We start from the raw sequence: 13837 nt of genomic DNA, 5'->3' as shown, positions 1-13837 counted from the left end.
TGGATACAAAACCACAGAAAGACAGATTTGGGTATATATTATGAAGAATTTTCTAGAAATATAGTGGATTGTCTCATGAGTAGTATGTTTCTTGTCATTGGAGGTGTGTAAGGAGAAGCTGGATAATCACTTGGCAGTGGTTCTGTGTCTGGTGTTGGGGTATGAATTATTGGAATTTGAGGTTGGTCATTTTTAATCCTGTAATTATAAGAGGGCCGAAGAAGGCTGTTCATTTGCTCTTGAGCATGTGTTGTGCTATTAAGCATGTGTTGTGCTATTAAGCATGTGTTGTGCATGGAGATGTCGGGAAAACAAGCCTAATAAGGACGTTGTGCCTGGCCTTTACTGGTTTACAGTTGTTGCTTTACTATGTGAAGAGACATTAATGGGCCCTTTTTTTTTTCTTTTTATTAACATATAATGCATTATTTCAGGGGTACATGTCTCTGATTCATCAGTCTTACACAATTCACATGCTCACCATAGCACATACCTTCCCCAAAGTCCATCAACCAGCCACCCGATCCCTCCCACCCCCCTCCACTCCAGCAACCCTCAGTTTGTTTCCTGAGATTAAGAGTCTCTTATGGTTTGTCTCCTCCTCCAGTTTCGTCTTGTTTCATTTTTCCCTCCCTTCCCCTATGATCCTCTGCCTTGTTTCTCAAATTCCTTGTATCAGTGAGATCATATGGTAATTGTCTTTCTCTGATTGCCTTAATTTGCTTAGCATAATACCCTCTAGTTCCATCCATGTCATTGCAAATGGCAGGATTTCATTTTTTGATGGCTGCCTAATATTCCATTATATATATACACATCACATCTTTATCTAATGGGCCCTTATTCCTCTCAGAATCTTCATTTATACTCTCTTGAGCTTCCCTTCTCTTCAGAAGAGTGTGGTCTTCAATCAGCAATAGTTAAAATTTGCACTTAAAGTTGGTATTATTAGAGTTGGTCCTTGAGGTAGCCTTTAAGGGGCTGGGAGTTTGGAATGGTTATGACTAGACTGGTCTATAGCCTGCAAAGGGGACCAAATAATGCCTCCATTATAGTTGACAAAGTTTGCCTAAAGAAGGGATAGAGTAATTAAAAAAGAAAAAACGTATATGTAAAGTGAAGGCATGCCTTCATTTGCTAAGTGCTCACTTGGAATATTGTTTTTAGTCTGATAAGTAATCAGTATAAATAGATCAGGAGGGAGCCTAGATAACTAAATATTTGAAATGGAAGGACTTTGGGCTTCTGTATGAGAAAGGATTAAAAAAAACTTTTCAAACTGGAGAAGACATGATCAAAGTGTTAATACGTGGATGGGGTAAATAATACTGATTTAGTCACCAATTTAGGAATTGGTTGGTGCTTTAAAAAGGTAATTTTAGGGTAAGTAAAAGAAGTACAGATGATTTCAGATTTCTTACCACCAGTATGTAGCATAGGTAGAGATAAGAAAATACGGATTTGAGAAAAGTTTTAGGGGGCACCAGGGTGGCTCAGTTGGTTAAGCATCTGACTCTTGATTTTGCCTCAGGTCATGATTGAACCCCAACGTTGGGCTCTGCCCTGAGTGTGGAGCCTGCTTAAATTAAGATTCTCTCTCCCTTTTTCTCTACCCCCCTTCCCCTCCTTGTGCACACTCACTCTCTCTCTCTCTCCAAACAAACAACCCCCAAAACTTTTAATATTGGGGGCAAAAGGGGTGGTAAAAATATTGTTTGAAAAGATACCACTAATATATCACATTTATATTTGGAAACACCCCTAGGATTTTTTTCTTTTTTTCTTTAAGCAGAAGGGATAAAAAATTTTTAAGTTCAGGAAAAGGGGACATAATATAAAGATTAGAGAAATGTCAAGGTAGTTAAACTCATGAATAGCAGATTCACCGAGTGGGAATTAGGAAAATACAAGGTGAATAGGATATGTTCTCTGCCTTGAAGTTCAGATAATTGTATCCTCCCCTAAGTACCATGTTGTTTGCATTTAATAGCTTCTAGCTTCTGAAGAATGACTTAAGTCTTGAACTGTTCCATTTGGGAAATAAAATTAAATAATAATATATTAATATCATATTTTTGAGGGATTTTTAAAAATTGGTCCGATAATCCATTTCTTTGTGAGAAGACCAATTTGAAAAATAGTCATATTTTTTAGCGGTGTATTCAAGATAGTGGTTATCCACGATGGGAAGGGAGGTAGGAGATATATTCAGCTGATTGGTAGTGTTTTATTTATTAAACTGGGTGGTGAGTTAATGACTGTTTATACTGTTCTTCATACCTTATTGTAGGCCTTAAATATTATATAATAAAATAATTTCCCAACTTTTTATTATGTGAAATATTCAATTACATATGCCCTTCACCTAGATTCAGCAGTTTTTAACATTTTGCCATTTGGGATTTTATCTCCATATGTGTATATCTATATTTATATGCATTTTTTCCCCTAAACTGTGAAAGTAACTTGTACACACCATAACAATCCATCCCTAAATATCCCAGCTTTCCTAAGAATAAGGATATTCTTTTCACATAAACATTACCATTATAATGGTACCTAAGACAATAAATAGTTCTGTCACATAATATAATATCCTGTCTGTATTTAAATTTCTCCAGTTGTCCGTAAGATGTCTTTTATAGCAGTTTTTCTCTATTATAAAATAAAGACTCAAGTAATGCCTTTGGTTGTTGTCTCTCTTTAGTCTTAATCTAAAATCTTCCACTTTTTTTATACTAACTTTTTGAAGAGTCTTGGCCAATGTAGTTTTCTTCTGCACATTCACCTTCACCAGCTGATTTCTAAGGATCAACTGAGATGACGGTCTTATTTCTTGAAGTTTATTGTTGTCTTATTGTTTTTAGAGTAAAACTTGTTTAAACTTTAAATATGTGTTCCGAATTAGGTTTTTAGGTGTGATTTAGAGCTCTTTTCCTGCACTGTTCAGTTATATTTAGTAGCTTAATGATGATAATGCATATTTGGTTGTTGAGTTTCACTTAGGCAGAGTCTCATTTGTTAAGGTTGTTAATAGAGTGTTTGGTTACATAGTGTACAATCAGAATGATTCATTTCAAACTTAGTGGCATGTAATGAATATCTGCTTGACCATAGAAAAGACTCAGCATAAGCAATTCAAATGAAATTCCAACTATTGAATTAGTATTTGCAGAGGACTGAATTTATTTGTTGAATTTGACAGTAGCGTAAGAGAGTAGTCCCATGGTTGCTTTATATATTTAAGTCAGCTCTTTTCTTTAAGCCATGATGTAATTTTTTTATTGGCAGGGCACAGGACTGTTATATTTTTCTAATAGTCTTTATAGTAAAGAGAAATTGGTGAGTCTTTTAAAATAGTCATAAAGAGATTTAACTTTCTTAAAATGATTAAGTTTTAAAGGTAAAACATTTGTGCTTTTAGTCTCTTTGTAGGAGAAAAAAACCTTTCATTTAATAGATTTTTTTGGTGTGTGTATATGGAGCATATGTGGAAGTCATTTCTGAAGTGAAATAAGAGAGGTGCCCAGTAGCTAGTTGTAAATACAGATTTTTGTCTTAATAGAAGTTGAATAAGTAAATGAGAGAGCTATTTTCATTTTCAAAGTAATTCTCTTACATAGTCCATATACTTATATTAAAACTGCCTCCTAGGAGTACTCAGAGATACACAGTACTCCGTAAAAGCCCTGGAAGGCTTGCATTTTTGAGTGTTACTTGTTCATCAATAGAGATGGTACCTTGTATAAATTTAAGTTGTCAAGTGTAGTGCGTCGGGCTCCCTCCTCGCAGGAAACTGCTTCTCCCTTTCCTCCCTGCTCTGCTCTCTCTCACTATCTGTCTGTCTCTCAAATAAATAAATAAAATCTTAAAAAAAAAAAGAGCTTCAAATTATAGTGGGACTCGATAACCAATTAAACAAGGACAAAAGAGGATATAAATAAAGTTTACAATCTTTATATTAAACATTTTAAATTGGGACTTTTTGTTCATTTGGACTACTTGAAATTTTTATTTTATGGAGGTGAAACTATGAAATTATGAATATAAAATATAATTCCAGTCATAGCATACTCTGTATCTGCTGAATTTTTTTCTGAGATTTTATTGAAGTTGAATGCACCCTTTTAAGAAATCAAAATTTTCATGCCAAACGTTTAATTCATGATTTTATTCTCAGGTCCTTTTGCTAACTTGTGAATGCAGTTTGGTTTGGATTTTTTTTTTAATGTTTGCTTTTTAATGCAGAATTGAATTTACTAAAGATGCAATTTAGACTTTTAAAGTTTTTAACTAGAAATTATTTTCTTTTGCTAGGAGGCAGGTGGAAGTCATCATAAAGTTTCTGTTTCACCAGTTGTCCATGTTCGAGGACTCTGTGAATCTGTGGTGGAAGCAGACCTTGTGGAGGCTCTGGAGAAATTTGGGACAATATGGTAAGGCTCATAGGGACTTCATGCAGATTGAAAACAGTATGGTAAAAGCCTTGATGTTTAACCATAGTATATATTGCTTGCCTGTGACTGTATTTCTTTAGAACCTCTGTATTTCTTTTAAGCCTCTTATTTTTAACCTTCTGGGATGATGCATGTATGTATTTTTGTGGATCCATGATCACCTCACATTCCTCAGCCAGGTTGTATGTAAAATAGATTATGGCATCTTCCATCTGATTTTCATATGAGTCCATGATTCCTTGTTAGGCACTGTTTTAATGTTTGAATGAGTTGATAACACCCTTCGTCTTTAGAGTTTTAAGTAGTGGTACTTAAAAACTGATTTTTTGTTGTTTATTTTGGAATATTTAAGAATTAATAGGCAAGTAACAGTGGGTAGATTAAGGATAGGCATTATTTGCTTAGGTGTGTGTTGCTGAGTTCTTATGCAGACCAGGAGCAGTCAGTGTTTTATCCTAGTTTGTTTTATTTTTGTGTTTTGTATTCACTCAGGCTCCTCCTCTCTCTTCCCACAGCTGGTGTATGCTTAAGAATATTGACTTAAGTGAAAACATAATCAGAAAAGTGAATCTGCTGCCAAAAATAGACACTCAAAAATTCTTTCTAAATTATTTTTGGAGTATGCCCGGCTGTTGTTCTCTTCTTAGTATGGGTAGCCTGGAGTTGATTTTATTATTTTTTCCTTGGTGAATATGTTTGGGGTTTTGGTTATAGGCATCAGAGACACAGACTAACTCAAAATATAGAAACAGCAGAGAAATTTCAGTATATTTGCTGAGATTGATTGCTTCAATCTTACAAAAATTTATGTGGAGTTCTGAGTTTTGAAAGGATGCATAAATAGATGGTGAGAGAGTAATCAGAGATGTCCGGCAGGAATCATTGCTTCAAAGGAGTAGTAGTGTTAGGTGACACATTCCATCATGGCATCTTTTTTTCTTTTTTTAATTTTATTTTATTTTCCTCAATGACCTAATTGAGAGGTGGATGACTTGGGAAACCTGTTATCCTCAACTTACGTACGTCAGAAACCACAGTTACATATTGTTTATTCTTGGAGGTACAAATTGGCAATCTACACGGGCAGAAGAAAGTCCATTTCTTAAAGTGTCATTAAGATGACTGTATCACTTCTTGTCATTTCAAGTGGGTATTGGAAATGAAGTTTGTCTGGAGCTTTATATATTGAAGCAGACCCTTAGACCTTATTTAGACTCGACATGTTGGCACTAGACTAACTCTATGGGTTGCATTATCCCATGGAGTTAGAAAGAGATGGTTATTTCTGGCTTATTTTTTCTTCTCTTTTTTTATACTGGGCTTTTAAAGTTATTTCCTTAAAGTGAAGAAATACTGAAACAATATTAGAAAACAAGTTGATGAGCAAATACTGGTAGAAACTTTAGAGAAATGATAACTGTATTGATATTTTGATGTTAATTATGACCATGACCTAAATGTTAGGCATTAAAGAAATAGGACTGTTTTTTTTTTTTAAAGATTTTATTTATTTGAGAGAGAGAGAACGAGAGACAGAGAGCACGAGAGGGAAGAGGGTGAGAGGGAGAAGCAGACTCCCTCCTGAGCAGGGAGCCCGATGTGGGACTCGATCCTGGGACTCCAGGATCATGACCCGAGGCGAAGGCAGTCGCTCAACCAACTGAGCCACCCAGGCGCCCAGAAATAGGACTATTTTTTGAAGTTGGTGAATTATTTGAATCACTTTTGAGTGGCCTGTCCATTTTTAGCCTGTATACTTTTTGATATTTAGTCCATGGTAAAGTGTTTTATATATGAATGTAATTCATAATTTGTATAGTACATCATTCTACCCTCAGGACTGGTAGTTTTGTGGATAAAAGAGTCATGAAATAGGGGCTCCTGGGTGGCTCAGTCATTCAGTCTCTGCCGTCGGCTCAGGTCATGATCCCAGGGTCCTGGGATCGAGCCCCACATCGGGCTCCCTGCTCAGCGGGAAGCCTGCTTCTCCCTCTCCCACTCCCCCTGCTGTGTTGCATTCCCTCTCTCACTGTGTCTCTCTCTGTCAAATACATAAAATCTTAAAAAAAAAGTTATGAAATAATTGGAACAAATTAGTGTATAATTAAAAGTTTAATTGGCATAAATATGTGCAGTAGGAGTTTTAATTGTATGAAATGCTCTTGAATAAGAGGTGGCTACTGTTGAAGCTGAAAGACCTTGAATAGCCTCCAAAGAGGAGTAGGTGTTTTGCTTCAAAATGTTGCATTTATAGAAACTTTCTCTGTTTATTTCTTTAGTGGTGTGTGTGGGATTATAAAGATTATATAGAAACTGCTCATATTAAAAAGATGCGTCGCTAAGTTCAACATATAGTAAGTTTATACCTAAAAACTAAATGCGTAGGATAGAATACGATGTTGAGAATGGTTGTGTCAGTATAATAAAATTCTATGTATTTTTTGTCTTTATTCTGTAATGTATTCATGTATTAGGATCAAAAGAATGTTTAAAAATCTATACTGAGTCTCTCTTCCTCCCTTTTCCCCTTCTATTAAAGGAGAGGATGCTAGGTATAATTAGCTGTATTGGTTTAAAATTTTAAAACAAAACTTTTGGGACCTAATTTGTATAATAAATCTTTTGCCGCCTCCTGTTTCCATTTAAAAATCAGTAAATGTGTTTTGAGTTATAAGTTGAAAGCACTGACCCTACCATGTCCCTTAGCCCTTTTGTTAATTTTTTTCTTTTCTTTGGTCTTCCAGTCTTCCTCAGTATTAGTGCTTTTAAAGATTTCTTTTTTTTTTTTAAAGATTTTATTTATTTATTTGACAGAGAGAGACAGAGCAGGAACACAAGCAGGGGGAGTGGGAGAGGGAGAAGCAGGCTTCCCGCCGAGCAGGGAGCCTGATGTGGGGCTCGATCCCAGGACCCTGGGATCATGAGCTGAGCTGAAGGCAGATGCTTAATGACTGAGCCACCCAGGCGCCCGCTTTTAAAGATTTCTTGTAAATTATGTGCCAGACAGTTTAGGTGCATTCTAAAATGTGACATTCTAGTTTCCCCTTCTTTATCTTCATGTAATGGTACTTCTTAACTTTTAAGTCTGTGCTTCTAGCTCACTTACTGTAGTTACAGAAAGCAGTTTTACTGTGACCATGTCTGTAATAGGCAAATAAAGAGTTTATTTTTGAACCTTTATAATTTTCTGTGTGCCAAAGAATCAGAGGGCATTATTAATGTATTTACTTGGTAATACCATTTAGCTATTCAACCAACTTATATTTTTGTGAGAGGGGAATGTTTATTCTTTAATTTCTTCAGCGTAGTCCTGACTCCAGGGTTTTCTATTTTTTGTATGCAAGACTTCAGAACTTTATGGGCGCCTGGGTGGCTCAGTTGGTTGGGCGACTGCCTTCGGCTCAGGTCATGATCCTGGAGTCCCTGGATCGAGTCCCGCATTGGGGCTCCCTGCTCAGCAGGGAGACTGCTTCGCCCTCTGACCCTACCCCCTCTCGTGTGGTCTCTCTCTTTCAATCTCTCTCTCTCAAATAAATAAAATCTTTAAAAAAAAAAAAGACTGAAGAACTTTAGCAAGAAATTTCTAAAAGGAATGTTCTTCTCTCCTGGGATTTATATTTTGCATTCATAATTGGTAAATCTTTAATTCAAGGTCTGTTGTTTCTGTATTTTCTTTAATTTTGAACGATGTGGGTGGGAAGAGCTACCAAGCCTCATAGACGGACAAATATTGATTGAATGCCTGTTATGCATCAGCTCTGTTTCTAGATTCTGAGGATATGAAGATGAATGAGGCAAGGCAAGCAGTTTGTATGTAGTAACATAATCTTGACAACAGGATTGTCAAGTTGAAACTCTTTCAAGTTTTATAAATGAGGAAGCTGAAATTCTTAAGAAATTATGTAACTTGTCAGGTTACAAAGTGGTCTGTTTCTTATTAGTAAGCCATTTACCACTTTCTAAAGGGTAGCAGTAGGTCTGGATGCTTATTGAGAAACAGTGCTTTTACTGAGTACCTGATATGATGTTTTTTTCTGCAGCCTTCTACTGTTATAAAACCATGATAATTGTTTTTTTAAAACATTTTTAAGGTGCTTGTTTTTGTGAACAGAGGACATGTTGTTTCCCCTGGTGTGATCCATGTGCTTTGACTTCTTTCTTCCCTTCATTGCTTTATTTTTCATTTCATATACTAAAATATGTTCCTCCAGTGAAATGTGAATAACTTCACCCTCTTGCTCATAGGCAACCATGATTACTATAACCTAGTGAATATCTTTTCGTAGATTCTTTAATATTTAAAAATATTTTGGAGGAGATTATTTGTATGAAATTTGGTTGGTTTGGAGTTGCTTCTATGTATCTTTTGATTCTCTAGTTTTTAGTAAGATAAATGAAAGTATATAGTCAGTTCTTAGTTATTAGTGGGGGTACTTATTTGGAAAATTTAATAGAGGTAGTAGTTTCTGTTGTTAGGGGTCCTATCTGCTAATTTTCTGTTCAGTTTTTTTTTTAAAGATTTTATTTATTTATTTGTCAGAGACATAGAGAGCACAAGCAGGGGGAGTGGCAGGCAGAAGGAGAGGGAGAAGCAGGCTCCCCGCTGAGCAGCGAGCCCGATGTGGGACTCGATTCCAGGACCCTGGGATCGTGACCTGAGCCGAAGGCAGTCGCTTAACTGACTGAGCCACCCAGGTGCCCTCTGTTCAGTTTTATTTCCATTAGTGTCTATATCTAGATATTTTCTAATACTGCTTGGGAGTGGCAGCCTGAAGAATAAATGGGGTGGTGTCATTAGTAACTGATAACAGAGACTTGTGCTTGAGGAGGGCAAAAAGTGGAAAACCTTTCAGTCACAGGAGGATAAGCTTTCAAATATGCATCATCTGTCTGGTGTACCACAATTTATTTGGATGATTTAAGAATTGACTAACATTGGATAAATGTAGTGAAGAATACTAATCTGTGTGATTTGACACATTTTTATTAAAGTCTGCTTTTCCTTGATTGAGAATAAATAATGTTAACTGAATTTATTATATTTGGGTATTCCTTTCCAATCTCCCTTTCAGCTATGTTATGATGATGCCGTTTAAACGGCAGGCTCTAGTGGAATTTGAAAACATAGATAGTGCCAAAGAATGTGTGACGTTTGCTGCGGATGAACCTGTGTACATTGCTGGTCAACAGGCTTTTTTCAACTATTCTACAAGCAAAAGGATCACTCGGCCAGGAAATACTGATGATCCATCAGGAGGCAACAAAGTTCTTCTGCTATCAATTCAGAATCCTCTCTATCCAATTACAGTGGTATGCATTTTAGTATAATAAACTAAATTAAAAGTGATTTTGAAAATTGCCTCTAGAGTGACTAACCTATAGTTTTCTTCACTGCCATCTAGATATTTAAAAACAGTGTTTTTTAAAAGAATTATTAACATGAATCTTAATTTTGACTATCATGTTTAATGAACAAAGAAATGGTGAGCACTGAAGCTAAAAAGGTCAGAAGTGCAGTTGTCACAAATAAGCACTTTTAAAGAATTTGTATTATTTAGCATCAATATTAACTGTTTCTGATAAGGAATTAGACTTGTTAGAAATAATCCAAGAAATTTCTCTCACTTGCATGCCAGCACGTGTTAAGAGCATCTGCTAGGTAAGGACAGAATCCCAAAGATGTATATATTATTATAAGTGGTTTTGAGATAACTTATTAAAAACCTGTCTGATTTACTTAAAATTTCCAGTTTCGCCCTTTAAAAAAGTGGTATTAGCAGAATTTTTACAAAGAATTCATGTCCTGAACCAATTAAGTTTTCTACTTCATAATGAGATGCTGTTTCATAATAAGCCAGTGACAAGGACACTTTATTTTTGTGATGAATAGTGTATCACAGTGAGGGAAGCTTCAATTAGTATGATTTCTAGTAAGGATATATGATATTGGGACATAAAAGAAAGCATAAGATACTATTTAAATTAGATATTTACCTCTGTAATACTTCTAGACTTATTAATAAGCAGTATTAATTAGTATTAATTACAGTATTTGGTGTTTGGGGAGGAAGAATGTACCTAATCTAGTATAAGTATTCTGATTTGTTTATGGTTGTATCCCTAGAACCTAATGGTGCCGCTGTGTAATTGTAGGTGCTCAAGAAATTTCTTGATAGTTGAAGAATTGTTCTTAAGTAGGTATTTAAGTTCTCTCTTATTTAATTCAGGGATCTTGTTTGCTGACATCTAACATTGTATAAATGATCTTTCCAGAATCTTTTCTCTATATAGTCGTTGTCCCTTGAAAAATGAATACCAAGTTGATCTGTTACTACTTCTAATAAACATTTATTACTGTAATTCAAGGGATTATAAAACAGTCTGGAGTCACATTTGGAAAATAAAACATAAATTAATTGATTATAGTTTCGGTTTACTTACTGTATATTGTCAGACATCATTTTAGGTACCTGTTAAAATAAGAATCAAGGATTTATTTAGGAGATAAAATAGGTAGCAGTCCTTTTGAAATGTTTCATTTTAACTTCTCTAATGTTGGATATACTGTATGGGTGAGGAAATAACTTTAGAAGTGTAACAGTTTTTAAAAGTTTAATTAGTAATGAATAGAAATGATGTCTTGAGGTTTTTTTAAGTTAAAAAAAGCAGGGTGTAATTTTCTTGTTTTTCCAAATATAAAATGTGAAGAAATCTTGTTTTCTTTCCTTCATAGGATGTTTTATACACTGTATGCAACCCTGTTGGAAAAGTACAACGTATTGTTATATTCAAGAGAAATGGGATACAAGCAATGGTTGAATATCCTTTACCTATAAATTTTTTTATTGATGTATAAGATTTCTGTGTAATATGGTCTTATTTTTTCCTGCTTAATCATATCCTGACAAGTGGTATGTATTCTCTGCTCTTCTCCAAAGATCTACTTGTTTTAGATTTAAAAAATGAAACTGCAGTACCCACTGATAAGAATAACTTGTTACCTAAAAACATTCCAGTACTTCATCTCACAGTATGCTTTTCTTTTTAATGGGGAAGAAATAACATTATTTGATAATATGTACATTTATACCTTTTTATTTTATTTTTTAAAATTTTCTATGTTCAGTTAGCCAACATATAGTATATCATTAGTTTTTGATGTAGTGTTCAATGATTCATTAGTTGCATATAACACCCAGTGCTCATTTGTACCTTTTTAAAATGTATCCCAAATGGACTATTCTGACTCTCTCCTTAAAATAGGTAATTTGGAAGTACTAAAACTTTATAGAGTCAGGAATACAAAACTCTTCTTCCCTTTTTTGGTTGAATTTTTCAAATGGTCATGGTTTATGTAAAAACTTTTTTGTTAAATTTAATTGTTGAGTAAAAAGAGCAAGTTTCAAAATAGTATGTATTGTATAATCCCATGTAAAAAAATAACTATCCCCCAACCTGTGTGTACATGTGTATGCATAAAAAAGGTGGGGGCTATACAGCAAACTCTTAATAGTGCTGACTTCAAGCAAGGTGTTTTTGTCCTTTTTTTTTTTTTTAAACCACTTTGGTGGTTTGATTTTTTTTTTTAAACAACGGTAGACCCAAGTAATTTTTTAAAACCAATAAAATGAAGATAGTTAAGTGATTATAAAACTGTCTTCTCAGAAATATATAAAAATCAAATTATTTGTTTTATATAGTTTTGGTTTTTTGTAATGTTTTTCCTCCTTTAAGAGTAAAATATTTCCTGTTTCTAGATAGCAAACTGTCATTTGCCAGGGAATGGGACCATGCTCCATTTCCCCTCTTCTTTTCAATTTATAAAGTACTTTTGATTATTTAGAAGGATTAATGTAGATAGTTTGGTTTATTATGTTTTCTTTGGTATCCTGGATCTTAAAAATGAATTTTCCTAAAATTCATCTAGAAATTTTATTGGTAAAACATTTCTAGAAGGGAGAATTATGTTTATTTTCAGTCCTTTTCTTAGGCAGTGAATAATGATTAAATATTGGACACCTTAAACCAAATTTCCTTAATAGAGCTTATGTTTGAATCTGTCCTTTGTGCCCAGAAAGCTAAAGCAGCACTCAATGGAGCAGATATATATGCTGGATGTTGCACACTAAAAATCGAATATGCAAGGGTAAATATTTTTTCAACACTTAGCCAAAGAAATATTTATGCTTTGGATATATAATTTGAGCTTACTTTCTTTTTAATCTTAACAGCCAACTCGTCTAAATGTTATTAGGAATGACAATGACAGTTGGGACTACACTAAACCATATTTGGGAAGACGAGGTAAGTATTTTATGCATTTTAGAATGTACTTAAATCTGCTGACAAATTTTTACATACAGTTAGATTCCTTTTTCCGGAGGTGAGCTAGTTCATTCAAAAGAAAACCTTGTTGGTGAATGCTTTTGTTGCAAAAGGCCATGTAATGCTGGAAAATAACCTTGAAATTAGTGCCCCCTACTGGTATGTACTGAGTTATTTATATTTAGTTCAACAAGGAGCCCACACATACAGGCACGCCCGCAGTTCAAGGACTTGCATTTCTCCAAGCAGCTCTCTCTCTTTGGAGGAGAGGAAACTGATTCAGAATATTCCTTACAAACTGCAAACTTGCACACTGCTTCTCTATGGAAAGGACTTTTCCCCCAAGCTGGACGAGGCATTAAGAAGGATAGAGGACTCCAGCAGGCTGACTCTACACTTCATCATGCACAACATCGGCATCAGCAAAAAGCCCTCTGAAAAACTCAGACTTGCAATTCACCTTGACTGCATACTGCATGCACCATCACCCCAAGTTTTTAAAGGAGGACACTTAACAGTACTTCAGACTTGCATGGGATGAACACCATGATAGACTGTGCCCATTTATTCAAGTTGTATGTGTATATTGGTCTGATTTCCCTTAAGGTTTCAGTTGTAGAATTTAAGACTTTTCACTAACGGGTACTAGACTTTATTTACAATGTTGTAAATCTTAATGCCCATTAATGTAACTGTTTTCAGCTTAGATTTAAATTGTTAATTGGCAAATAACCAGGGCCAGTTTATCTATAGGTCTTGAGAACTGCTAATGCTCAACCAATCCACACAGATATTAAAGATAAAAGGATTAGAAAGGTGCACATTTGCTGCACTTAAATATACTCTTTTGGGGTTTTTTTCCTTAACTGTGGACATTGAACAGATTAACATAATGATGAAAAGTTGCATTATATGTAAAAGATGGTTTCTGTGTGGTTTGATTTTTTGTAAAGTGGCTGTTTATAAGTTGTTACTTTTTGTAACGATTTAAGGTTATTACTCATGTTAACTTGTGTAACTAGAAATTTCGACATTTCAAATGTAGGTGAAAGTAA

At 34.7% G+C, this 13837-nt stretch overlaps 1 protein-coding gene across 2 annotated transcripts in view; it reads left to right on the top strand.

Annotated features, from left to right (window-relative positions):
- HNRNPLL (heterogeneous nuclear ribonucleoprotein L like) overlaps positions 1 to 13837 on the top strand; it is a 37833-nt gene that overhangs the window by 6798 nt on the left and 17198 nt on the right. For both annotated transcript variants that reach the window (XM_073897309.1, XM_073897308.1), the window contains exons 2-6: positions 4318 to 4436; positions 9530 to 9767; positions 11191 to 11271; positions 12502 to 12603; positions 12689 to 12761. In XM_073897309.1, coding sequence (XP_073753410.1) covers positions 4318 to 4436; positions 9530 to 9767; positions 11191 to 11271; positions 12502 to 12603; positions 12689 to 12761 — 613 coding nt within the window. The remainder of the gene's footprint in view (positions 1 to 4317; positions 4437 to 9529; positions 9768 to 11190; positions 11272 to 12501; positions 12604 to 12688; positions 12762 to 13837) is intronic.

This window comes from Callorhinus ursinus, unplaced genomic scaffold, assembly GCF_003265705.2.
Source record: "Callorhinus ursinus isolate GAN/ISIS: 27379988/994484 unplaced genomic scaffold, GSC_fseal_2.0 scaffold10, whole genome shotgun sequence".
Lineage (NCBI taxonomy): Eukaryota > Metazoa > Chordata > Mammalia > Carnivora > Otariidae > Callorhinus > Callorhinus ursinus.
Note: the sequence above shows the minus strand (reverse complement) of the source record. Positions and strands in the feature narration are given on the sequence as shown.